We start from the raw sequence: 25,956 nt of genomic DNA on the forward strand, positions 1-25,956 counted from the left end.
ATGTGAAACTTCTATGAAGGCAAATTTGGCTTTTTTTGGCTATTAAGACTTGTTTGTCATAGAACAAAAGATGCAACAGTTTGCTTCTACCCATGCAATCTCTAGTTTGATGTCTTTAAACTCATTATAGTGTTTTATAAAATTAATCTATTGATGCTGTTTTTGAATATTTCTAATAGCAAAGAACAGTCTGAACTTGATCAACAGGATATGGAAGATGTTGAAGAAGTAGAAGAAGAAGAAACTGGTGAAGATGCCAACAGCAAAGGTAATGTTGAAACAGAGTTTCTAAACATCTAAGCATATGTGGTTTCTAGTTAGTGTTAAAAGGATTTTACTGCAAAAAATAATAGGAAATGGTAAAAGAATTTCAGAAGTACAATTGTCTTTGAGTTCTGAAGCAAGGACTTCATTTTTTTTAAATTGTGAGATTTTTATTTGTTGTCTGCAGTTATTCATTTTAGTAATGGTCAGGCAGTGCTGGCCATCTGTATAATTGGGAAAGACAGGATTGTTGTGGATATGTGACTGGATTATTTGAAAGCTGTAAACAGTTAAAAACTTCACAAATCTGAAGCTTTGGGTATAAAAAATTAATGTACATATATGTGTATGTGTATCTTACTTTTTGATTAGTACTTTGCTGCTGAGTTGACTGTGAACAGAACAAATTATGCTTAATGTTACCACTCTTAAAATTAATAAATCGGTTTTTTTCCCCTCAAGAAAAATTTGAATGCATATCATAATGCTTGTTTTGTCAGTGCTGAACAGTCTTACTCATGCTTTGTATTTAAGGTCTGGGGGCACAGATAGAATCTAAAGAGCAATTAGCCAGAAGAGAAATAACTAATAAACTGCAACAAAATTACTTGGACTGCTAATAGTGCCATGTTATGTGATTGCTTGAAAAGAATAATAACATGAAAGTAGAACATTTTGCTCAAGATGTTATGCTTTGCTAACCTATTCAAAGAAGTGTTTTCAAAACTGGATTGCAAAATTTTGGGGAACACATTCACTAGCTGAAGTAATTAAATGGCGTACAGTAATTAAATGGTAAGTGTCCCACAGCAACCTAGAGATGAATAATGTGTATTTTCAGTGATTTCCTAGCTATTATAGGTGAGAATCAGAGGGGAAATTATACTGTAGGAATTCTGGAGAGAAATTGGATTTTATAAATCAGAAACATGTTTTGGTAGTAGGGAAACTTGACACAGTTTTCAGCAGTTCTTCTGCATCTGTAATTCTTGTCTAATTTTCTTCTTTTATATACACAATTCTTTCTTTCAAGATTAGTCCAAAAGATGCACTTTTTGCTTACATAATTTTCTTTTTTAATTAGCTCGGCAGTTGACTGTGCAGATGATGCAAAATCCTCAGATTCTTGCAGCCCTTCAGGAAAGACTTGATGGTCTCGTAGGAACATCTGCAGGATATGTAGAAAGGTACAGCATTTGTTTAGCATGAGCAGAGTGTTATAAATAGTTCTTTTGCTTTCTGAACAGTATTGTCTATGGCATTAGTGGTCATAAACCACTGTGCTGCTCAGATAGTAGAAAAACGAATACGGTCTGTATGTAGTGCATCTCAGAATTGAAGAGTTTTTAGTTGAGTTTTTATGAAGAAAAGAATGCTAATATTTATAGTGGCTGATCTTTTCCCCTGCAGTTACAATATGGCACACTTAAAACACTTTTCTGCTCCTTGGAATCTCTTTTTTAACTTTGCCTTAGTCATGAAACATCAGTTATTTAAACTATAGAGAGATACTTGGAGGCCTAGTGTCTCTAATATAGTCATTTTATGCTTTGAGTGTAGCCACTAGCTGATAGAGGAAACCACTTCATGTGGTTTTTTCATGTATCAAAACTTGCTATAAATTCTTGACAAAATTTTCCATAGTTGATCTGCATTTATGAGGAATGCAATAATTGCTTTCCTTTTACACATTTGTAATAGTGGCTCATTTAGCAAACCAGTTCTGGCTCACTTTGGTACAGACAGTGTGTTTCAAGACAATGCTACCATATGCTTTGCTCAGTGAAACAAAGCAGCAAATTTTGAAGATTAAATTTCTTAAAGAATAACTCAACTGTCTAACTTTTTCGTAAAACCAAGCAAAGTAATGGTGAGTCCTTTCTTAGTTGTACTCAATACTATGAATTTACTTTGTTACTCATTGGTAATTTAGAACTTGTTTTAGAATGAAGATTTATTGCACAAGTTTCTCTCATGATTTGCCCAGGTGTTTGTAATACTCTGGTTCTAACTGTGGTTGAGCCTCAGTTTAAGAGCTTGTGCTAAGGATTTCAAACTCGGTGGTGAAATTTGGTTGTAGTTTTGATTTAAGATTTCTAAATCTTGAAATAGTGTGTAAAATGTGTTGTGGTACGAGTTGGTTAACTTGCAAGGGGTCTGGTTAAGGAGGGATCAATATGTGCTTAAAATGCAGTGTTAGTAACAGTTCTGCCACTGAATTTTTCAGCTTGCCTAAAGTTGTTAAAAGACGTGTGAATGCTCTCAAGAACCTTCAAGTTCAATGCGCACAGATAGAAGCGAAGTTCTATGAGGAAGTTCATGAGCTGGAAAGAAAGTATGCTGCTCTCTATCAGCCCTTATTTGACAAGGTATTTTAATGCTACTCTGATTTGGACTGTAAAGCTTCATCTAAAATACAAAGGAATATAAAAACCAGAAAACATATTCGTGTTCCTAATTACTTTGGTCTCATATGTGCCCCTTCAATTCAACTGATACAATTTTGCCATTCAAGGGAATATCAACTAAGATTAAGAGAGCGAAAGGTTAAGTCTGTTTCATGGTTACCAAAATGACTTCAATATATCAGCCTTCATTTTAGTTGGGCAGATGTCAGATGATACTGTATCTTTTCTGGGACTTCAGTGTTTATTCTAGTGTGTTGAAAACCTCCTAACTGCTGAATCTATCCTCTAGAGCCAGAAGAAAAAGTTTTGATAAGTAGTTAATATATTACTAATTGTGTAATTTAGGATTAGGAATTTATTGGTTAGGGCATTGCTGATTGCAATGACTAGGAAATTTGAAAATATTCTTGGTTTAATCTTCCAGCGAAGTGAAATCATCAATGCGATTTATGAACCTACAGAAGAAGAATGTGAATGGAAAGCAGATGCTGATGAAGAAATTTCAGTGAGTATCTTAATTGGTTCTCATCAATATCTCGAGCTTTAGCATGAAACAAGATTCAATAACCTGAAATTTTTTTACAAAATCAGGTTTGTAATGATTACTTGCTGTTAATAACAATATTAATTCTTAATGGTTGCTTAAAGCATCCACATGAAACCTAATCCATACTGCTATCGACAAAGAACTGATGAACCTTTTGGACACTCTTAAAATTAAGGAAACGTAATATTTTTATTTTCTCAAGGAGGAAATGAAAGAGAAAGCTAAGCTTGAAGAAGAAAAAAAAGATGAAGAAAAAGAAGACCCTAAAGGAATCCCTGAGTTTTGGCTGACAGTATTCAAGAATGTGGACTTGCTCAGTGATATGGTTCAGGTAGGTGGTGGTCTAGGCTTGTTTAAAGTTGCATTGGTAATTAATCCTTGTGTCTTTAAGAAAGCAGTGGATACACTATGATGCTTGATATGTCTGTTGGAGAGCAATAATGGAACTGTTAGTTGGATGTCATCTCTGGTAACTTTCCAAGTGAGAGTATAAAGCACTGAAATACTTCCCTACTGTTTTATTTTTTGAACCTATTCTATGATCCTAATACATTTTCGGTGCTTATAAAGTGTGTGTGAAACGTGTGTTAGATGTTACCAGAAACTATACTTGGTGTTTGCATGGGTTTTCGTTGTGTGCTCTGTTGGAGACTCTGTACCCAGCCATTGTTGCCATCTGCTGGTCATGTTCATGGAAATATTTCAGTATTTTAACAAGGTTTTTGTTCTGAGGGAAACTTGTCCTAAACGTGGCTTTTTATCTCTGCAAGGCCTTAAATCTGTGTATAATTTAATGTTATGAAAATTAAATACACTCTGTTTTCTCTACAGGAGCATGATGAACCTATCCTGAAATATTTAAAAGATATAAAAGTGAAATTTTCAGAAGTTGGACAGCCTATGGTTAGTTTAACACTTTTGTGTTATCTTAAGAATTATTTGTATTTTAGCAACATGGTCTGTGATTGCCAATTGTCTTGTGGAAGTCATGAGAAAATATACAGCTGCTGCTTCTGAGAAAGGAGTACAAGGACTAGTGGTAGTCTTGCACCACCCTGTGAATAAACATGTACTAGATTCAACCTTCAGCTTCTGACGAGATTGGCCTTAATATCTGGTGACTTAAGTTTCACCATCTCATTTTGATACTTTTGGGTACTTTTTGTGTAACTGATGTAATTTCATAGATTTCCCTGGCAGAAATCAGACAGTTTTCTAAGTTCTAATATTTTTAAATTTAGAAGTTCTCCCTGTACATCAGCAGCAGGAAAGCTGTGTGCTTGGGAGATCTGTCATTACTGCAAGCAGTATAACAACTAGTAAGTGCAAGATCAAGTAAATGAAAGGATTTGAAGATTTATGTAGAACTTGGGTAGCAAATAGAATAAGCTGTGGATGTATTGGAGAGAAGGTGTATTCTGTTGCATGGGTATTTTTTGGGTTTGGCTTTTAGGTGTTAAAGGTGTTTGTAAATAACTAAAGTTACTGCTCTGCAATTTTTTTCAAGAGTTTCACATTAGAATTTCATTTCGAACCAAATGACTACTTCACAAACGAAGTGTTGACAAAGACGTATAGAATGAGGTCAGAGCCAGATGATTCTGATCCCTTCTCCTTTGATGGACCAGAAATCATGGGTTGTACAGGGTAAGTGCTAATAGATAGCTTTAAGGCAATATAACAGTTTCTTCCTTAGCATTATCCAACTATAGACTTATACAGCATCTTGGGGAGGTGCTGGAAAAGATAATTCCCCTAGTAACTTGTGAACAACTAGGTTTGACTTGAGTGTTTTAGTTGTTATCCGTAACACCAATACAATATAGAAAAAACATATGATTTATATTGCATAGTTTATAATCATATATATTATATAGGCATATAAATTAAAAATTTAGTCAGTATTGTATTTTTTTCGTAATACTGTTCTGCAATCACAAAAGGTGAATTGAAAGGTGGATGGTGGTATCTTTTAGTAGGCCTGGAAAGCTTTTGCTAGAATTTGTTTGATCGCTTCTTTTAATCTTTTTGTATTTCTGACATACAGCATTTTGGGGAATTTATTACAGATTTACTTTTAATGTTGCAGTTACTCATTTTTTTTTTTTGTGTTGACTGTTTGCCTCTGAATATCTATCCATTTGTGAAATGGGGAATAGTCATCAGTTTATTCCAGGTTACTCATTTTTAAAAAGCTGTCATATTCCTTTCTTAGTGAAATCTTCTGTTTTAAATTAGCTAAGTAATTTTTTCTCTACATGCCCTTTTTTTGTGAACAGAGGGATGAGAGAAAACTGTTGTACATAATTACCTTATGAGTATACTTGGGCCTGTTCAGTAGCTTTTGTGTTCACGTCTCCAATGTTCTGACTGCTCTTCTGAGTAGTGATGTAGTGATACGGCCTATCACTGCATAGTCAGTGTTGGTTTTATTCTTACATTCATCTCCAGTTGCTCATACTGACTTATTTACCACTTTATTTCCCAGTCACTTCACATATTTTGCAAAGTCCTGTAAGTTTTAAATGCTTAGGTAGCTTTGATAAACTGTTTTGTCTTCCCCAGTTTGGACTGTTTTTGAAAAGCATGAATCCTGGCAGAGTTTGGTGTGAGATGCCACCGCTTCTGTAAAAATGATTAACTCCTAGTCCTTGTTGTGTCTTTTAGCTAAGATAGCCCCTTCTTGTCCCAAAGCAACTCACTCCATTTTTTTGAGTCTTTAAAAGAATCTAATCAGGTACTTTAGCAAATGCAGTTAGTTTCACTGATGTAACTTTTTCATTTATGTGGTGCCAGAATGCTTTGGCTGTTAGAGAAGCCTGTAGACATGATTTTGCTCTGTAAGCAGGGTGGAGTTAAAAAACCCCAAAACAATAAAACCCAAACAAACAAATAAAACACAAGAAGACAAAACCCTCACAAACAACTCAAAATCAGCCAAAAAATACATGCCTGCTTGATGCATTACTTTAAGGACTTACTGGTTATAATGATAGATGCAGTGAACTTTGGCATATTACTAACAGGCCCAAATATGACATTACTTTATAGTGGATGGGTGGCTCTAAAAATGGTGCAGTACTAGTGGTTGATAGGAAGCTAGGCAGTACTTGGTAGCTAATGAAAATTAGCATTTCAGAGATTGAGTGGAGAAGGAAAAACTTCTGGATGGAAATAATCCTAAAATGAACCCGTTACTTTTGTTCTCAACGTATAAACTAATGAAAAGATAGCACTGAATAAATACAACCTTAAAATTTTCTCTTCCCTGTGTCTCTTGCAGTTGTGATAGTCTCAGTAGATACTTGTAACAAGGCGAATGGTATGAAGCTGCAGCTGGTTGTGGGGGTTTTTGTGTCATTTGTTTTTTATTTACTCTTTAGTTGCCAAATAGACTGGAAAAAAGGAAAGAACGTTACTCTGAAAACCATTAAGAAGAAGCAGAAACATAAGGGCCGTGGAACAGTTAGGACGGTGACAAAAACCGTTTCCAATGACTCTTTCTTCAACTTCTTTAGTCCTCCGGAGGGTAAGCTGAACACTAGTTTATGTGCATTAACTTTAAATGTAGAATGTACCTCACTCACTTGTTTCTTCTGTTCTTTTTTCTACAGTTCCTGAAAGTGGAGACCTGGTAAGTTGACTTATTTAAAAAATGATGGTGGAGTGTTTATGGAATTTTAGAATTTGTTAAACAGCCTCAACTTAAAGACAAATTCTGTCTTTAACTGAGAATACCTGTGAAGACTAGTATGTATTTGAGTTTTCTTCTTTAGAAGGAGTGTTTGTTGAGTTGGATGGTAGAGTTTCATTTAGTCAACTTTAACAGTTTATGCTTCCTGAAAGCTACCTTGTGAATTGTTAACAGTTGTAGAAATGTAGTGATCCACATTGTCAGTCTTCGATTTAATGGGTGGTATAAGTCTCTCCCTTCAGGCATTCTTTGGATGATTTTATCTAATGGCTGAATGTATCCAGTTTGTATTTTATTTTGTTAAAAATTTCTCAAGCTGTTACATCGTGAAGAAAGTAATAAAATAAGAATGGAAAACTGCAAGAGCCCGCTTTTCTGTGTGCTCACTATGGCAATAAGCCATGTTTTTGTAAGGAGAAAAACTACCAAAAATACTTAACAGTAGGGAATATGTTACACAGTTTGAGTGAGAAATACGAAATTAAAGCTTCCAGAAGCATGCTGTTAGAACCCTAGTTGGCATGGACACCAAAAGCTGTATGTTCATGTTTAGGAAAAAAAAACAACCCAACCCAAAAAGAAGTCTTTTGAATTGAAAATAATTGCTCAGATGGGAGACAGCAGAACACTTGGGATTGGATCAGGGAACATTTTTAGGTGTTCAGGTGCTTCAATAGTTGCCTGTCTAATGGGAATCAAGAAGGAGATGTGCTGTAGGAATCAGAAGTAGGTTGTAAAATCTTTAATGTGATAAGCTCACCTGGCTATTGTTCAGTTCTTAAAGAACATTGTGCATATGAACTGAAAAGTCTATGAGAGATACTAAATAATCTTTCTACTTGGAACAAAAGGAACTCCAGAATTGTATATAATTAGGCTTACTGAAGCAGCAGCTCCTGACTGTATAATGTAGATGGGCTGTTGAAAGTGTCAAACTTGGCTCCTCAGTTTCAGTTTGGTTAAGCGGGTCTTGGAACAAAAAAGCCAGTAATGGGATTTGTGTAAATCTGGCCACATCAAAATCCATGTAACTTGTGTGTATGTGTAAAGTAGTTACCATCTTATAGTTCAGGAAATAATATTGTTTTATACAGGATGATGATTCCGAGGCAATCCTTGCTGCAGACTTTGAAATTGGTCATTTCTTGCGTGAACGCATAGTCCCCCGGTCAGTATTGTACTTCACTGGAGAAGCTATTGAAGATGATGACGATGATGTAAGTGTAATAGTTCATTCAGAACACTATAAACCTTGAAATAGTGCTGCTTAAAGACCTTGGGTAATTTCTTACATTGGTATCTTTAGAATGGGATGTACCAACGTTAGTTGCAGCAGAGCTTCCTTGATTGTTCAAGAAAGCATGAAAATAATTCATCTTTGAAGTAGTGACTTCAGAGTTTTGTGGCAAAAGCAGTGGTAGAAGCTGAGCATCTAGAGGATGTCATAGTAGCATTTTGTGTGTAAGGCATTCCTAGAGAGGTGTACCCAATACTTTGTAGAACTGTAATGAGCTGCCAGAGAACAAATGAGAACTGTATCTAGCTGCTCAGCCTGTTCTTTGTGCTTGCAGTGATATTGGGCTATGAAATTTCATAAGATTCAAGCCTCTTCCATTCAAAAGTACTCTCTTAAAAAAAAGCTAGATAAGCACATTCAAAGCATGCCAAGATAATCACAGCAAGTTCTGCAAAAGCTTAAGTATTTTAAAAGAGCTAAACTAAACTTGAAATTGACAAACCATGAAGCCTCAAATTTATACAGGTGTAAAACATTTTTCTGTCTCCTGCCTCCGCTCAAACAAGGACAGTTTGATAGTTAAAATGGCTTACATAAGTCCTGTCTTAAAATTAGTTCTTAGAATCCAAACTGTTGGCCCTTGTTGCAAAGGCTTGGCTGCCTGCGGCTTAGGAGGAGGGAGGTACTGACAGGTCTGGTTGCCTTGGGCTCTGCTGTCCCCTGCCGTCCCCAAATGGTACCGCAGTGTAATCAGCTCCTCTCGGGCTGCATGGAAGGGTGGAACAGTCTGCTCTGCCAGAGCTTGGCAGGGGAAGTTGAACATCGCTCGTGCTGATGCAAAAAGCATTTTTAAATCTGACAGACACAGGAGCTTCTGGGCTGAAATTGAAAGAGCGTAGGTTTAGATTAGATATTAGGAAAAAAGTCTTTACTGTGAGGGTTGTGAGACGCTGGAACAGGTTGACCAGATAAACTGTGGATGTCCCATCCCTGCAGATGTTCAAGGCCAGGTTGGATGGGACTCCAAGCAATCTGATCTAGTGGAAGGTTTCCCTGCCCGTGGCAGGGTGCTTGGACCTAGATGACCCTCAAGGGCCCTTCCAACCCAAACCAGTCTATGATTCTCTTAAGAGCACAATACAGAGTGCTCTCTGACATCTACTTGAGCTATAAATGACTGCATTTATGGTGCTATCAAAACTATTTATTTTCTTTTCTAGTATGATGAAGAAGGTGAAGAGGCAGATGATGAGGTAAGATAAGATTCCTTTGACTCAAATAGTTTACCTGTTGTAGTTTATTTTCTGGAATAAGAGTTCCTTTAGTTTTTGAGTGCTCTGGACACTAAGTTTAAGAATTACTTCTGAAGTAAGATAGAACACATTGTTTTGTGGATCTCAGGTGAATAATTTAAAAAAAATCCAAAAAACTAGCAAGATGACAACAAAAAAAAAACCAACCCAAACCAAACTAAGACAATGCTTAAGGTATCCTAAAAATTAAGCTACAACTCATGTCAAAAGATGCACTTTATGGAGGATAAACTAATACAATATGTATAACATAAAGTGGTAATATTGTATTTCTGAGTACAATTTAATGTTAATTTTCATTAAAATGGCTCAGAAACCTGGATGTGGATAAGCTAGAGAAATATTAACAAGTTTTCTTTCAGGAGGGAGAAGAAGAAGCAGATGAAGAAAATGATCCTGATTATGACCCAAAAGTAAGGAATTAAAATGAATGTTTGAAGTTTGTGTATGCAACAGACATTTAAAATTTTATGTATGTTGAATCTTGATTTTAATTTAAGTATTAAATCAATAGTTCCTATGGTGAGCATGTGTTGTTTTGAGGCTGTTTCAGGCCTAGTTCTGACAGACTAGTATTGGTAGAGAAACTTCTACAAAGTTCTTTCTCCAGGAGTCATTTTGTAAAAGTAACTTTGGCTTTGAGCACTGAGGTTACTCAGGCTTGGTGTTCTATGAACTTGTCTTGCAGCAAGTTGCTGCCTAATGATGAAAATTGCAAAATGGTTGTAAGGACGTGGAGAGAACTGTGTAATCCAGGTTCAGTTTTTGGGAACTTGCTACAAGCTGGCTCTGGCACAGGTTTTCATTGCAAAATACAAAATAGGCCCTTTCAGGTTAGATAAGTGGCAAGTTTTTTATTGTTTGAGGTAGCAAAAGTCAAGGTTCAGGAACACATCTACAGCCAAGTGCTAAAATGAGAACAGCCAAGAGCAACTGGGAGCTTTCTTACACATGGGAAGGGCAGATCACTAATCAGGCTGGAAAAACAATTGTGAGCCACTCAATTCATAGCTTTTTAATAGCTGAGGGAGAGGTACATCTGGCCACCTGAAAGCATCTGATGGTGGTAGGTGAAAGTTGCAGTCATGAGGTCTGCTCCAAAATGCCTGCTGTTAAAAGGGCTTGTCATTTCAAATGAGTGCTTTTCAGTAGGAATGGTTTGAGCTACTATTAAAGTACTGTTGAAAAAATTACATAATCTTAGCATTGTACATAGAAAGACAGGGTACAAACTTGTAATCAAAATGTACAGCCCTCTCGGTGATGTTTCATCTGCTATAGTGTATTCAAATTGCTTCCTAGTCAAGAAAGCTTTGGAATCAAAATGAAACAGCTGCAAGTTGGACTTATTCCCACCATTTCAGATTGCTTTTCTGTTTCACTTTTCTCAGTGAAACAGAACTGAGAAAGGGCAAAGACTATGGTCTGTTTGAGAGCTGCTCAAGGGCTGGAGATAGTAGTGGTAGTATAGTGTTGTAAGCTGATTTCAGGCTGTAAGCCAGCTAAATGTATTAAAGCACTGTGGTCCTAGAATAGCTGTCCAGACCAAGGAAGGTAGTGGAGTAAAACCTGCAACTGAACTCTGCCCCCCAAAACACTTTCTTAAATTCCCATATTTCTGTGACAGATTGCTGGCTGTCTGTTTCAAGAACAGAAGACATTTTCTGTGTTAAAATTTTTTAATAACTGGAATTTATTGCAAAAGATATTTCCAGAGCATTAGGAACTGTGTTTTGACATTTCATTGCTTTGCTCTACAGTGTCTTTTGGCGTAAGGCCATGCTCTTGTTACTGCCCATAGGAAGTTTCTTTTGTCTCAAACTGTGAAGAGGGTCTGCATGCTTTTTCTGAGCTGGGTTGTTTGTTACTGCACATCACTCTTCTCCTTTCTCCAGTTAGTGTCTTTTAGAGTATTTTACCACACTTAGTTCTGAACAGATTTTTGTTCTGGATTTGTATCCTGATGGGTTGACAAAGCCAAAATGAATGCAATGTGGATGTTGCTGCATCTAAAGACAGCAGTGTTGCTAATTGTAGACAATTAGTGCAAGGAAAAGATGGAAGAACTTGAATATTGCAGCTTGAGAAAGCATGCTTAGCAATATTGATAGTTCTTTTAAAATACTGATTTCTGTAAACTGGTATTTCCTTTTTTCTCAACAGAAGGATCAAAACCCAGCAGAATGCAAGCAGCAGTGAAGCAGTGTGTCTGTGGCCTTGAGGATTACCTGCACTGTAATAGCCTAAACACAACTATTAGTTACTTACAGCCTTATGTTTTGTATCTTGGTAGAATTAAGTAACCAATTTGTTAAAAAAAGAAATCGAACACTTAAGAACCAGTTTAAAATGTAGGTTCAATCTACCTAGCATTTTAACAGTATAATTTTCTGCCAATATGTAGAATGCAGTAAATCCCCTAAAGCATGAATGTTAATTCATTGCTACATAGTTTGGTTCTTGTGAAGTCTTTGTCATGTAGCTATTAGACTGCAGCTGTGAAGATGATCAGAACTGTTAACTGAGACCAATATTTGTTTAGAGAAAACTCTCTCCTGAAGAACCAACCAAAGTATTTTTTCAGCCCAGTAGTCTGAACGGGTTTAAGTCTGCTTGCACTAGCTGTGCCTTTATTACTTTGTTATAGAAATGGCAGTGACCTGTACTAACTAGGAGATGATGATGCATTTTGAATTTGACTACTTGAGAAGACTAGTATAACTTGTTTAATTTCCCAATGAGACCACATTAAACATTCATAACTGTCAGCTTGTTTATGCTATGGGTTTTGTATTTTATGTGACATAGTGATCTACAAAAGAAACCTAGTCATCATATTAAGGTTATTGTTTACCACAGGGGTGTGAATAAAACCTAGTATTTTCAGAAGCTAGTCTTGTTTTATTACGTGTGTATCTGCATGTATAAACTGGTAATGCATATCTTACATGCTGCAGTTTGTTTTACTAGAAACAAAAGCTGGTAATTACTGAAAAGTAAATTATATAGCATTTGAAGAACAAACACAATAGTTTGGAAAGTTCGATGCATACTTTCCACTTGCAGTGTGATACTTGTGAATCTGAGCTTGATGTTTCAGTGATTGGTCCACACTGCCATTTTAGAGAAGACAAGTTCTTAGAAGTGGGGCTAGATCTGATAAAGGACTTCTGTATTGCTGTGCCTGACTCTAAGGCATTGCTTGTTAGTATGAGATCTGGAGCAAAGTGCCTTGGATTTTCAGTCTGTGTAGATGAAGCTAGGTGGTCCTGAACAAAACATGCCCTGCAGCCAAGGGGAGTGCTGGAACACTTGGCTGTATTCTAGTTTGTCCTCACTGTATCAAGCATTATGAGGAAACAAACCCAAAGAAATTCCACTTTCTTCACCTAATGTCTGTTCACTGTGCTTGTGTTTGTGCATTCTGGTTCATACTTTGTCCATATTGGATATTTTTGTCAGTTGAAACACATGGGCTAGAAGATCTTTCTCTTTCTGACCTTGCCCCTAGCCTAGCAGTGGAGGTGCTTGATGAGATGTGGATTTAAACATATTCAGCTGAAAGAGACTATGAACTGATGTATTCTGAGTTTTTCCAGTCAGTAGCATGCTACTGTACTCTGTGCTGTCTTGTCTTTCACACAACAGTATAAGTTCTGATCTTCTAAGCAAGTAGGTAGCTTTTTCAGGGATGGAAGGGTCCTTGTAGTGTTAAAAAGAAATATCCAGCTAGCCATGGATCTATTTCTGCAGTAGCTACTTTTTTTTTGTGACGCTTATACACTTAGCCATAAAGATTTGAAAAGAGCAGGGCAAGCAGGAGGTAACAACCACATTAGGATGGGGCTGGTGGAAAAGTTTCTCTAGCATGTCTCTTGCCTGGAGGGTAAGTAATACAGAATGAAGCTTATCCCAAGTGCCCTTCTGAATCCTCAGCCCCCCCCAAGAAAAGAAGGATGGGTCTAGTGTCCTCTGAGTAAACTGTTTTAGTTTTGTTACTGATTTTTCTTTTTAATTCCTTGAAGGCTTAAAATCACAGTGCTTCTTTTCAGAATCCCTGTCAGGCTTCATCTCTCTCCTCTCCAGATATCCATGGATTTGGGAGAAGGAGCTTGTTATCTGTAGCTGTATATAAAGCAGGACCATTGAAGCTGTGATCTTGGGTGGTTTTTAGGTAATACAGATCATAGCATAGAAAAAGCAGTTATAAAAGTTTAACAACCACTCTCAGTAGCTATGTGTTAAAGGAGATGTGGTTGGTTTTGTGGTATCAGAATATGCTTATCCTTTGAGGCACTGACCCTGCCAGGTGTTTGGGTTTCACATGGTCTCTTCTCTAAACATCTCCCAGGGTTAAGTTTAAACTTCAGGACATGTAGAGACCAAACTGTGATGGTATGTTCTGAGCTTGAGAAGTCATTAAGATGGGGCTTTGGAGTTCATACTTCTGGACACGGGAAGGCTCTGAAGTCCTTACTTAGATCTAGCCCATTTTTGCTAACAGCATCTGGTAACTGTATTTTAAAAAGAAAATGAACTTTTAAAAGTTGTAAGTTTCAAAATCCACTACTTAACAAATTCGGCTTGCTCTTTGATTACTTTCTCATTTAACACCTTCATAACATACAGTGGGATACAATATTTGAAAAGGGGAATTGTTAGATGTCAAAGCACACCTGCAGCCTGCAAGATTCAGGGTTGTGAATATATCCTATTGGCGCATTTTGGTAAGCTTCTCTCCAGATTGACATGCTAGTTCTAAATCAGCAGTTCTTGTGCTCTCCAGACTGCAGCAAAAAGAAGAAGAATATAAATGAGGTGCCAGTTCTTATGGCATTGGTTAAATTAAAACTGTTCTGGTGCTTACTGTAGTTTTGTTACCAATGACACTCTTGTTTAGCAGTTCTGAAAGGCAGTATGTAGCAGGAACATTAAACTTTCAACATTGATTGGAGTGTTGTGACTCATTCTTTTCACTTTTCATTTGTACCAGGTGTAGAGAATCCCATTTAGTGTTTGAGGAGGGTAAGTTACCTTGTTAAAACAGGTTCAGGCTAGGAAAATGTGTCACTGAAATAAAATGTCCTTGGCAGCAGTTGCAGGAATGCACCATAATTTAACATCTCTAAATGGTGTCTTCTGTCCAGTTTTGGTTGCTGTATTGAAGGGAGAATTATTTTTTGGGGAAAAGTGGTAGGTTGGTGAGGAAAGAGAATTAAGTGAGACTGGATGACAGGGAAGGGTGCTTGGGGCTTATGCTTGATAGAGAGGGAGGTTCCTTTGCAATCCTTTCATAGTTGCTTTTAGCAATCTAGGTTAGATTAGATTAGCACTGAAGAGTTTGCCTGTCTTATACAACTTTGTTCATGTTAAAAAAAAAAAAATTAACAGCATTGTGAAGTAAAGGAGCCCAGATTTAAGTTTAGCATTCTGAAGTTTACTTTTTGGAGAGGAGTAATGTCAGGTGCAGTTAGAAGTGTTACCTTGGATTATTTGAACACTGGGCATAGCAACACTGCTTACCAGCGTCTCATAGCTTCATAAGGTTAGATTGTGTTCTGCGTTCTTAAAATTGATGTTTCTGAAACTAATAGCAGATACTGTAATTTTGACTTCTTTTGCTTTTTAAGTGAAAAAGCCAGCAGAATATAGAAAAATGCAGAAAATGAATGTGTTCAACTTCGTTTTCAAGCTGATACTCAAACTTTCCCTGTGTTTCAGGGCCCATTGTTGCTGACCTGATTTGGAAATTGATAGGAAACTTACATAAAGATGAATGATTAACCTTTCTGCTAAAGGTTTCCTATTTCCAAAGGTGTCTCTGCAGCAGTTGTTTATCAAATGCCTTCTTTTGGGCAGAGGATTGTGCTGTGACACTGAGCATCTTAAGGAAGCACAATGCTACACCACTCAGTACAAACAGGGCAGCCTGATAATGAAAGCATGAACAGCCTTGATGGTCTGTTAGGTTGGGGCTAGAGCTACATGGATGTTGGAGTAGATAGACTCAGCTCTACAGCGCTTTCTCCTTTGTTCTGTGAAGTTGTGGTCTTCTCCAATCCAAGACTTTTCTTTTACAGGTTAGAGAAGTTGCAACCACATCTCTTCATTTTCATTTCTTAATAGCTGCTCAGTAACCTGTTTGAGGTTCCCCACAAGTTTTCAAGACTGTTGAAATGATGACTTTTAACTGCTAGTGCTTGCCTAAAGTGAACATAAATTATTTGCTGAAAATACTAAGTCTTACTTCTATACACCAGCGAGAGGAGGTAGAAGTTTGTCCACATGCCATTTGTCTCATTGCTCTTTAAATCCTCTTGTCAGACCTTTGCTCAGGCCAGGTAGTCTTCCACATGTGGCCTGTGCCTCATAGTTTGTAGGAAAATCAGAGTGAGTAAAGCAGACAAGACAGGGTACACCAAGCAGATAAGTTATTCCATATTTGCCTCTGCCTGGTGTATATCAGGGATGGGCAGACAAGGCTTAAGAGGCTATGGCAGAAGGGCTCTTGTGTTCACAAGTGTCTAACTAAAGCTTGTGAGTTGATTGACAACACAAGTTGCCTCTGCAGCTGCAGGAGGGGCTTAAGTCCTGAGCTTGCTGTTAGGAGCTTTGCTTCTGTGTGCTCAAGTGTTGGCCAGAAATGCTCAGATTTACATTTGCCCTGCAGTGGAGAAACTTCTGAACTCATAGCATGTTTTATTGCAGTGGTCAAATCTGAGAAGCTTAAAAGCCCCTTTACAGCCCAGCTTTTCTCTCCAATGTGTGTGCTTAAGTTGGAATATTTTTGGAAAAAAACTACCATGGAAATGCAGAGGACTTTGAAAAAGCCAGGCTGGAGAAGCTGCTGTGCCAATAGTTGGTGGATTGCCCACAGTTTCTTTATTTGGTACTGCCATGGGTTTTAAGGAATGCTAAGGCCTGGGGCAGTGTGGTTGTTGGTTATGGTAAATTTTTTGTCTATTTATGCTTGGCTTACTGAGGGGTATACACAGGTATCTGTGAGATGGAGTTCCTGAAAGGAAAAGTCTGCTCCTAGGTCACATTTTCAGTGCTCCAGTGTTCTTTCAGCAGAAAGTTCCAGTGAAATTACTGGGAGATAGTAATGGTCAAGAAAATTCTTTAAGGTTTAGCCACTTACTGTCTACTTGCTTTAATCACATGTTGCAACACATCTATTTGTCATGTATTTCTCATGAAATTTCCCCTGACTTTTTTTTTTTCCTCATTTTCCTTCTGTCTAGCAATGACCAGCTCATAATTAATTTAAGTTTCCCTCTTAAACCCTTTTCTGTTTTAGCCACTTCTCAGTAATAGAAGAAATGATGCTGAGGGGTTGTCAGTTGGGATGGGCTTAGCATCCCTTTGACACTAAAAGTTGATTGTCAAGCTGCTGGCTGCAAATTCATTACCTGGGAGAGCTAGTAAAATCATGGGCTTTTTAGTTTTTCACAATGGCTTCCCAAAATAATGTTTAACTTGCCTCAGGGCTTAAAAAGAACACTTTAAATACTCTTGCTATAATTACCCTTTAATTGAAGTTGCACATACAAAATTTCAACCACTTGAGTCTAAGTTATGGAGTTTATGATACAGGAGACCAGAGTACTTAACAAGCAGACGTTTCTGCAAGTATCAACTTCTAACATAGAAAAGGAAAAATTCAGTAAAAGAAGAAATAAGCAATACTCGTATCTGAGAAGTAGAGACGTCCGTGGATCAGTGTTTTTTTCAGACTGTAGTATTTCAGGATTGACAGTAGGAGGCATCTTCACACCAGCTATTTCTGGAGGAATGGCTGCAGAACCTGCCTAGTACTTAGTGAAACTTTGATAAAGGTAGCTGATGTGAAGCATTTAATATTAATGCAGTGGTTTAAATGTATATTTCAAGAAAAGTAACCTCTCAGTGGGATATTGTAGTGTGTCTGACTGTGTTGAATGTGGTTTTTCAAAATAGTAATGTAAGAAACATTACAGAAGTTCAGTTTTGACTTGCATCTAGGAAAAAGGAAGTTATCCTTTACTGGCAAATTCTGCACAATATTTTGTTCTTTTATCATGGAACTGTCAGTATTTCATCTTACACTAGTCTTGTAGCTTTTGACTGATCTGGTGGTTTTGGTCAAACAGTGTATTTTAAATGGCTGTTAATATTTGTTGGCTTATAGAATACAAATGTTTTGCATGTTTGCTTCTGACCACATGCTTAGGTGAATTTCACCAGGAATAAACAGTGCTGTGAGTCTGTATATTAGCAGAGTATGTCCATCAGTGTTTGGAATTGCGTTAAAAATCTCACATTCAATGCTTTGTCACGGAAGGGCAAAGTGGAATGAATTTAGTCTCTTTCTCCGGTACGTTTGATGGAATATTTGGCCTTCCACACTAGTCTCCCTTTTTTCATTTGATTAATTGCAGTTTACTGTCAGTACTGAGAACAAGTAAAAAAGCTCACATTAAATTATACAGATACAGGTTGTGTGTTAATGTCCTTAAGTGCTACAGTGCAGTGTTGCGGGGTGAAGGGGAGAGTTTTTTGAATGCTGTTGCAGCGTAACATGTGGCACTCTCAAATCTAATGCAAGTTTCCACACTACTGGTTAGTGCATTTACCTGGAATCAAATGACTGTTCGCTTACAGCAGTAGAGCAGCAACCAAAACTGAACAGGTGAATTGCTAGAAATTGGTCTTCTGTAGGTTTAGTCTAGTGTCCTATGCCTTACATAAACTCAGTATTTTAATTAAGCTGCTCTGCATAGAAGAGTGTATTTTAACCAGTTTGCTTTAGTAGAAGAGTTTCAAAATCATATGTCACATGCACAGAGACTTAATAAGGAGCAAAGAAATAGGTGCAAAACACATCAGGTGAAAAGGCAGGAGTTCTCTTATGTTGCTCAAGCCATTTTTGAGATACCTTGTATATGCACCAGCAGCTGGAGATGCAGATATTCGTGCTGGGAAATTTAGGTTCAAATGGCAGTCAACTGCTGTTTGAGGCAATTGTGAATGGTGTTCACATCTTTTGAAAATTAGCATGTGCCTCTGTTAAAATAGGTGTAAGATGGTTGTGAGAATGACTTACGTCTTACAGCGTATCTATTCAGCTTTGGGGAGAAGGGACTATTCTTTATATAAATGGATGTTTTAGGATATTAATTTCCTTTTTTGTTTTAATTTATGGCTAGTCAAGTTGCTTTTGTTGCTGAGTGTTTTCCAGTTACCGCAGGAAGGGTAAACCGGCTACATTTTTATTTGCTTTTATTGCCTTAATTGTTTACCCCTCAACAATTAATCAAAATTAACTTTGAACTTCAAGAGAAAAAGATTGTGAGAGGAAATCCTTTAAAAAATGTTATCAGAGATAAACTCCATTGAAGCTATCATTAATGTTGATTTTTTTTTTCTCTAATCTGTTGGAACACAGTACATGCTGCAGCATGATCTGCTTCCTAGCTGCCAAGATTGATGTGAAGAGGGTTTTTTAATGGCCATGATAAATGCATATTTAAAAACAGTGCTCTCAGACATAGCATGGAACTTACAGCATTCAGTTTACATTGGCTTTGTCAGCCAAATTCAGCTATGTGGGATTTTGATTTACATCTAATACATCAAAGGATTAAAAATTAAGTAGTTTCATGTTAACCTTAGATCACTGTACTTTTCTACTCAAATTTATTCAAAAGCTGACCTCGGGGTAACCAAACAATAAGCAAATGTGTGGCAACAAAGCAGAATAATAAAAACCCTCCTAGCGGTTTGCCAGTTGGGTTTTGTTTGTTTGTTTGGTTTTTTTCCCCTAGTCTGCTTTTGCAATTTCCATGTACTGAGGTTCTACTGTTTCCTTAAGGAAGTGGTACAGATCCATGCTTTCTTTAGACATTACTCAAACTGCTGCAGAAAGTAAATATTTATTTTATATATACAGTTGAAGCTGCTTCTCCCCAGCCCAGCGTAGGGATCAAGCTCTTGTACCAGGTTCTTTCAGGCTCTTTTCCTTTCTTTAATGAAGCGACGATCGCTTAAATATCAGGCAGGGTGTCGCTGAAAACTGGCACCGGGTTTACTGGGCTTGAATCAAAAACACGCAGAAGCGGGCTCTTGGCTGCTCTTGCTCAAGGAGGCAGGCTGAGGAAATGTGTTTCAACTAAACAGTGCGGGAACACCCCGAGGAAAGCAAACGAGCGGTGTATTAGCCTAGGGGGGGTTAACTACGGCACGGAAGCCCTTCCTTGCGCAGCCCCGCCGTGCTCTGCCGTAGCCTTGGGCGAGGGGCGGGGAGCCGGGCCGGGCCCGCTGCCGCCGGGGAGCGCAGCCCCCGCCCCGCCTGCCGGGCGGCCCCGCCGCGCCTCCCGGCTCCGCTCCCTCACCGCGCTGGGCTTCCCCGCGGCCGGCGGGCGGGAGGAGCCGCCGTTTCCGCTGGGTGTCACTCTGGGGTGGGAGAGGCGCGTTCAAAAGCGGAGGGGAGGGAAAGCCCGCCGACAACCCCGGCCGCCCGCTCTGGCAGCGCCCGCCGCTCGCCACGCCGCGGCACGGGCGGCAGCCGCTCCGCTTCCTGCGGGCTGGGGCACTCCCGGCCCTCCGCCTCGGAGCCGGCGCCCGGCGGAGAGTGCTCGGCTGGTGCCGGCTGCCCCCCGAGCCCAGCCCCTGCGGGCGGAGGCCGTCTAACTCTGCCAGAAGGATGCTGGAGAGCGGCTGTAAGGCGGTGAAGGAGGGCATGCTGGAGAAGAGGAGCGACGGGCTGCTGCAGCTCTGGAAGAAGAAGCGCTGTATCCTCACCGAGGAGGGGCTGCTCCTCATTCCCCCCAAGCACCCCCCGCCGCCACAGCAGCAGCAGCCGGCGCCGCCGGCCGAGCCGGCCGCCAAGATCAAGGAGCTTCACTTCTCCAACATGAAGACGGTGGACTGCGTGGAGCGGAAGGGCAAGTACGTGTACTTCACGGTGGTGATGGCCGAGGGGAAGGAGATCGACTTTCGGTGCGCGCAGGAGCAGGGCTGGAACGCGGCGATCACGCTGCAGATGGTGCAGTACAAGAACCGCCAGGCCATCCTGGCCGTGCGCTCCACCCGGCAGAAGCAGCAGCACCTGGCGGCGCCCCACGGCCCGCGCCTCCGCGGCGCCTCCAACTCCGCCTAGCGCAGGTACGGACCCGGCAGCGCGCCCGCCGCACCGCACCTGCGGGGCTGCCGGCCCCGGCCGCCGCCTTTCGCCTGACGGGCCGCCCTCTGTGCTCTCTGTCTCACTGCAGGTTACGCTCACGGAGCGCTTCGGGGAAGAGGGACAGAGCGCGTTCGTGGCGGACCTGCTTCAGGGGCTCAGAAAATGGGCAAGCGCCGGAGGTGCAGGTGGACCGGAGAGAAGCGGCTCAATAGCCTGAACCTCGGCCAGCTGCTGCTGCTGCTTTGCCGCCCTCGGTGCCGAGAAGCATTTCAAATCCATTATTTATGAACCTTGGAAAAGATCCTTTGGTGCGATGGGACTTCTAGGAGACATGATGTACTGTAACTTTATTTTAATGTATTTTATTTTATTTATTAGGGTTGTTTTCTTTTGTTTTCCTTTTTTTTTAAGGCTTATTTGCAAGAAATTTCTGAATGTAGGCCGTATCAAAAAATAAAGGAAAAAACGATATGCATGTTAGCTCCTAAAAAGAACTAAAAAGTTCTGGGTACTTCAACTGTGTGCAATTTGACAAAAAAGTTACTCGTTTTTTACCCAAAATACACTATATTCCACCAGCATGGAAAATGTGATGTGTGCTTCAAAATTTGGCTGAAACCTATACTGCATATGAAATCTGTTTTCTCTAATGAGAACGACAATTAGAGTCTGGGATTTAAATTTTTTTTTTTTTTAATATTAAGCATGGTGGAAGATGATAAGTTATTCATGCTCAGCTATTCAAAAAAGCAATGTGGCTTGTCATTCTGAGATTAAAACCAATCTGTTTAGTGTATGAGTGGAAGGAATCCGACTAACTTCTTTTGCGATACAGGAATCTGAGTTGGATTCCAGCTCTCTGTGTGATGTGTTTGCTCCTAGGCTGCTGGGCCGGAGCTGGGAAGTGTTCATGAACGTTTCTTATTGTCCAAGTTCAGGGCTCCCTCTGCATGCCCAGTTTTTAAGTGATCTGGACTCTCAACCTGTGTTGCATTTTCATGGTAGTTTTTAAATGCCTTGCATTAAAGCAGTTCATAGTTTAAAATCCATTTTATGTATGTCTTAGTGTACAAATGGATTATTTTGGTCACAGTTTTCATAAGCTGAAAGTTGCTCTCTAGCTGAGATGAACTAGATTAATTTTGGTGTTTAGCACTGTCAGATGTTGAGAGAGGCGTGCTATCTTGCCTCTAAAAACGTTGATGAAGCCATAAAGTTGGAAAACAAAGGGCTAATTGCACAGCTGGTGTGTGTTTCTCTGCCTCTTAAAAGTCAGTGGGAGTTTGGCTGCCGATGCTGGCGGGAGCAGGTCGGAGCTCTTTGCCCAGTGCAGAGGAGGGAGTCGGGCACGGGCTGGTGAGCTTTCTAGGACAGGGCCCTTCTGATGATGGGTGGCTTCACGTTGGGCACTGCTACCACCCTGGTTCTCTGGTTTAAATGAAGTGGGGAGGCTGCAAGTGGGACAGAGTAGTGTGGTCCATTATCTCTGGTCCAAGGTAAAATGTCAAAGCCATGGAGATACTTATTTTGACTAGTGTGATGAGGAAAATGGCTTTTGGACCCTTTGCAATTTACATTAATATAAACAAAATCTTTTAAGACTACATATCCAAGGCTTTTCTTTTTGTGTAAGTGAGGTGTAATTTTACAGCAAGAGCCTCATATTCTCAGTGCAAGCTCATTTCTGTAAGTGTTTAAAGCAAAAGGCTGAAGTGATACTCAAAGGAAGATTTTAGAATTCGCTACTGTGTATGTCGGCACCTTGCTCTGCACTCTAAGATTAAGCTCAGTCCTGTAAGGAGTAAGTTGAGGTCTGTGTTAGCCCTCCTCTTTTGTTCCTTCCCGCAGGTGTCAGGGTCACATACCTAGACAAGCAGAGCATGTCATGGTGCAGAATCAAAGCCCTGACGATCCTCTGTAGTTACTCCTGAGTGCTTGTCTCCCACCTGGCCCTTGACAAGGCTGCGTGATGAGCTCGGGGTGGTAGATTACAGCTGTCCTAACAAAGTCATTATTTTGCAATTAATTGAAATCGAAGGTGCCCTGCATCTTCCAGGATTAGGTTCGCTGGCTTGGCAATCATAATACTCAATTTCCACGTCTCTGTACATCTGCCATTATCATTCTGCTAACGCTTGGATGTTAGAGCTGCAAGGGGATTCTTTAATGTACTAGTCAAAGACTCACAAAATAGACTGTAATTTGTAATTTGGCTCCTCTCTTTAGAGTGATTAATTACAGTTTACTGAGTAACTAATCCACCTTTTCAGGTATACAGATGTATTGCTGATTTCACCTACTAAAATACATTTTAGCCTACTGAAGGATAAGTGTAACCGATGAGAATTAATTCCTGTTTGATCAGAGACACATGTATTTCTCTGAGAGAGGCAGTTATTCTTGTCCTCAGTGGATGCAAGCCTCTGAATGCCACAAAAGTCTATGGATGTAGTCTAAAGCTGAAATTTTACTGTTCTTCTGGCAGTATTTGTACTTTGAAAGCTAAAGGTGACGATTTTAGTGAGAAAATGGACATGAAGGTATGAGGAAACAACTTTTGTTTTGAATTTGCTGTTCTTTTTCACTGGTTCATGGTCAATACCCCACTTTTATCTTATGTTTCTTGTTTTAAGTTGTTCTGAAGGATGATCTGAAAACCTCTTGGACTGATGTAGTTCAACAAATTTTTGCTGGTTGTCATTGCCTGCTGTGTTACCTGTCTGAAACCCTTGGTGTCAGCCAGCCTCCTAGTGTGAGAGGTGGTCACATCACAAAATCTACCTTGATACCTCCAGCCTGAGTTGGTTGGATGAGTGTAAGGATCAAACCTTTCCCTTGTGTCTCCAAACTGTCTCCTGGAAACTGAGTGGGAACAAATTGGCTGGGGTCCCCTGGGGACAACTGGACTGTGTGGCTCATGCCCTGTCAGTATAAATAAGGCTAAATTGTCTGATGGGGACAGTCTGACAACTTTCTCACGCTCTGAATTCCACGGCGTGTGGGGTTTTTTTTGGTTTTTGGCCTATTTTTGGTTTTTGGGATTTTTTTGGATTTTTTTTGTTTGTTGGGTTTTTTTTTTTTTTTGCCTGATAGTAATTTTAGACCAAGAAGTTGTTTGATGTTGTAAAAAGTACTTCTGGGTTTTTTTTTATCTTGCCCCTCTATTACTGCATAGTCTTCATTTGAACTTCTGGATTTAATACTGTCTGTTACTGCCTTGTAAGCAATGGCTATGAAAATAGGTTCAGCACATCATGCTCCATCTTATTGGAGCTTTGCAAGTAAATAAGTCAAGTTGTCCTTCCTCTTCCAGAAAAACAAAAAGAAAAAAAAAAGAAAAGAAATTTGAGAGCATATGGCTGAAGTAAATTCATTAGGGAATAAACAAAAATGCCAGTAAAACACAGGCAAATGCTTGGTATAGATAGCAAAAGTGGGGACAGTCCGTTCATAAAGAGGTCAAAATTACTTGTAATCAAAAAAAAAGTAATCAAGGGGCAGATTCAGCAAGAAAATCTAAGCTGTGGTGACCAAGACAATTTAGGAACTGGGGGGAAAAGGAAGATCAAGTGGATGTTGTTTCTGTGACATCCTGAAGTAATTCTTCTTTTTTAAGGTTCATGATATGCAAATGCCAGCTTCTGAATTATAGCTGCAGTGATGTACCAAATGTTTTCTAGCATATCCTCTTGTGAGCAGAAATACCAGTGTTGTCAAAAAAATTTGTGTGTAAATATGACTCATAAATGATTTCTGAGAGATGTGATTTATTTTTCATATTTTTCAAGATACATTCCATTTCAAATAAAGAGGTATCTATTGAAAGAGCTCTCAATATGTTGGAAGAATGGTTGTTTGGTGGGCTATTCGTGATGATTAAAGCCTGGTCTAAACTTTTCCAATGTTTTAGGCTCAATCTAAGTGCCTAAGAGGAACACTTTGAGCCTGTGTAGAAGAAAAGACCCACTCAGATGCTCCAATTAATCTTCATATATATAGCACAGTTATGAGACTCGGAGTCCTCAGTTTTGCTTCTTGCAGTTTGTGATGTGTGAGCACCCACACCAAGTGTAGCTGATTTCTGTAATACTCAGTGTCACAGTTCATGTACAGCAGGTCTTTGGGACACAGAATTCAGGCTCATCACCTTTACCTGTAAATGCCTTGCTCTGTGTGACATTAGGAATCTAAACTGAAGCATTAAATGTGCCTTGTTTCTCTTTTTCACATATCTTAAACACTATGATTGAATTTCAAATAACCTGAAATTGATCCAGAAAAAACGCTTCCACCATTTGGCATTAACTCCAACCTGTTCTTTTCTGGCTTCATGGGAAAAGAAATGGGGTATGACAAGAAAAATGTGCTGCTTTGGAGTCTCCATAGAGCTGCAGCTGCTGAGATGTCTTGAACTCCCCTGACATGTATTTGTATTGCAGCAGGTCCTCATTTTCAAGCATCTCCCGAAGGCGTATTACTTTCAGTGACACAGTGTGCATTGACCTAGACTTGTTGGTGCTGTTTGCCTTCACTGGAGAGATGTCAGTAACCTCATCCATAAGAAGGTTTTTGCTGTAACAAGTTCTCTTTTCAATAGTAAACACACAAAATGTAGGCATTTGAACTTAATATTGATATGCAAATGATGGCTTAAAGATCTGATCTCTCACAAGCGCTGGTGCTCAGCAGCTTTGAAAAGTCAATTAAGCATCTCTAAATTTATTGTCTATTCAAGGACCCACTGTTGCTTACAGCTGTTAGAGGTATCTCTTATGAGCTTTTAATAACAGTGGTGTCTCTGAAAGGACATAAATATAGTAGAACAAAAGTTTTATAATTCATGGTTGTTTCTGCCCCAGCATCAATGGTGATATATTTACAAAAGTGCATCAAATACATGCTTCTCTGCTTTAACTTTGGATTAAGAGGATGTAAAATAAGACTGCTTGTATATTTATGGTACATATGAAATGGTCCTAGAAATAGGGCCATTATTTTCCTAATGGAGAATATTGTCTTACTAGGGTTTTCTCTTAAGTTTTCTCTCATCTGCAGTACAATGTGGGATACAGAGAGAAAATCTGGATCTGATTCAAAGTTCATTGAAATCAACCAGAATTTTTCTCGACTGGGACAGATGTTGACCTTTTTCACAAACGATGGCTGCTTTTCTTTTGATGTAGAAAACCCAGGAATGAAACCCCAGAAGCAAGACCTTTGCCCGTGATCTATGCCAATATTGATGATGTGTGATTAGGGTAACACTGACATTCTGGCCTTTCATATTTTCCAATTAAATGAGGGAGAGAGGAAGATGAAATAATGCCTA

At 39.3% G+C, this 25,956-nt stretch overlaps 3 protein-coding genes across 6 annotated transcripts in view; all 3 read left to right on the top strand.

Annotated features, from left to right (window-relative positions):
- The window catches only part of NAP1L1 (nucleosome assembly protein 1 like 1), a 35,785-nt gene extending 21,373 nt beyond the window's left edge, over positions 1-14,412 (top strand). For 2 of the 4 annotated variants that reach the window (XM_048299951.1, XM_048299952.1), the window contains exons 3-15: positions 180-268; positions 1,349-1,451; positions 2,492-2,633; positions 3,097-3,177; positions 3,422-3,550; positions 4,051-4,122; positions 4,727-4,866; positions 6,603-6,748; positions 6,834-6,853; positions 8,008-8,130; positions 9,371-9,403; positions 9,826-9,876; positions 11,627-14,412. In XM_048299951.1, coding sequence (XP_048155908.1) covers positions 180-268; positions 1,349-1,451; positions 2,492-2,633; positions 3,097-3,177; positions 3,422-3,550; positions 4,051-4,122; positions 4,727-4,866; positions 6,603-6,748; positions 6,834-6,853; positions 8,008-8,130; positions 9,371-9,403; positions 9,826-9,876; positions 11,627-11,662 — 1,165 coding nt within the window. In that variant the 3' untranslated portion in view covers positions 11,663-14,412. The remainder of the gene's footprint in view (positions 1-179; positions 269-1,348; positions 1,452-2,491; positions 2,634-3,096; positions 3,178-3,421; positions 3,551-4,050; positions 4,123-4,726; positions 4,867-6,602; positions 6,749-6,833; positions 6,854-8,007; positions 8,131-9,370; positions 9,404-9,825; positions 9,877-11,626) is intronic. The other 2 variants (XM_048299953.1, XM_048299954.1) reach the window with 2 other exon arrangements.
- A 4,115-nt stretch (positions 14,413-18,527) lies between these two features.
- On the top strand, positions 18,528-20,134 carry LOC125325137 (translation initiation factor IF-2-like). Its single transcript, XM_048301884.1, has 2 exons — positions 18,528-18,558; positions 19,500-20,134. The coding sequence occupies exons 1-2, from the start codon at positions 18,528-18,530 to the stop codon at positions 20,132-20,134; spliced, it is 666 nt and encodes a 221-aa protein (XP_048157841.1).
- On the top strand, positions 20,049-24,462 carry LOC125324302 (pleckstrin homology-like domain family A member 1). Its single transcript, XM_048299955.1, has 2 exons — positions 20,049-20,608; positions 20,716-24,462. The coding sequence occupies exon 1, from the start codon at positions 20,148-20,150 to the stop codon at positions 20,601-20,603; it is 456 nt and encodes a 151-aa protein (XP_048155912.1). The 5' UTR covers positions 20,049-20,147; the 3' UTR covers positions 20,604-20,608; positions 20,716-24,462.
- The last annotated feature ends 1,494 nt before the right edge of the window (positions 24,463-25,956 follow it).

The sequence above is a fragment of the Corvus hawaiiensis genome, chromosome 4 (genome assembly GCF_020740725.1).
Source record: "Corvus hawaiiensis isolate bCorHaw1 chromosome 4, bCorHaw1.pri.cur, whole genome shotgun sequence".
NCBI classification, from domain to species: Eukaryota; Metazoa; Chordata; class Aves; order Passeriformes; family Corvidae; genus Corvus; species Corvus hawaiiensis.

What these genes read in the sequence shown, in the direction of transcription:
- LOC125325137 (XM_048301884.1), top strand. Translation starts at nt 18,528, where the DNA reads ATGGTTGTGAGAATGACTTACGTCTTACAGC. An exon ending in AATGACTTACGTCTTACAGC is followed by an intron (nt 18,559 to 19,499) that starts GTATCTATTCAG and finishes CTTAAATATCAG; the next exon opens with GCAGGGTGTCGCTGAAAACT.
- LOC125324302 (XM_048299955.1), top strand. Translation starts at nt 20,148, where the DNA reads ATGCTGGAGAGCGGCTGTAAGGCGGTGAAGGAGGGCATGCTGGAGAAG.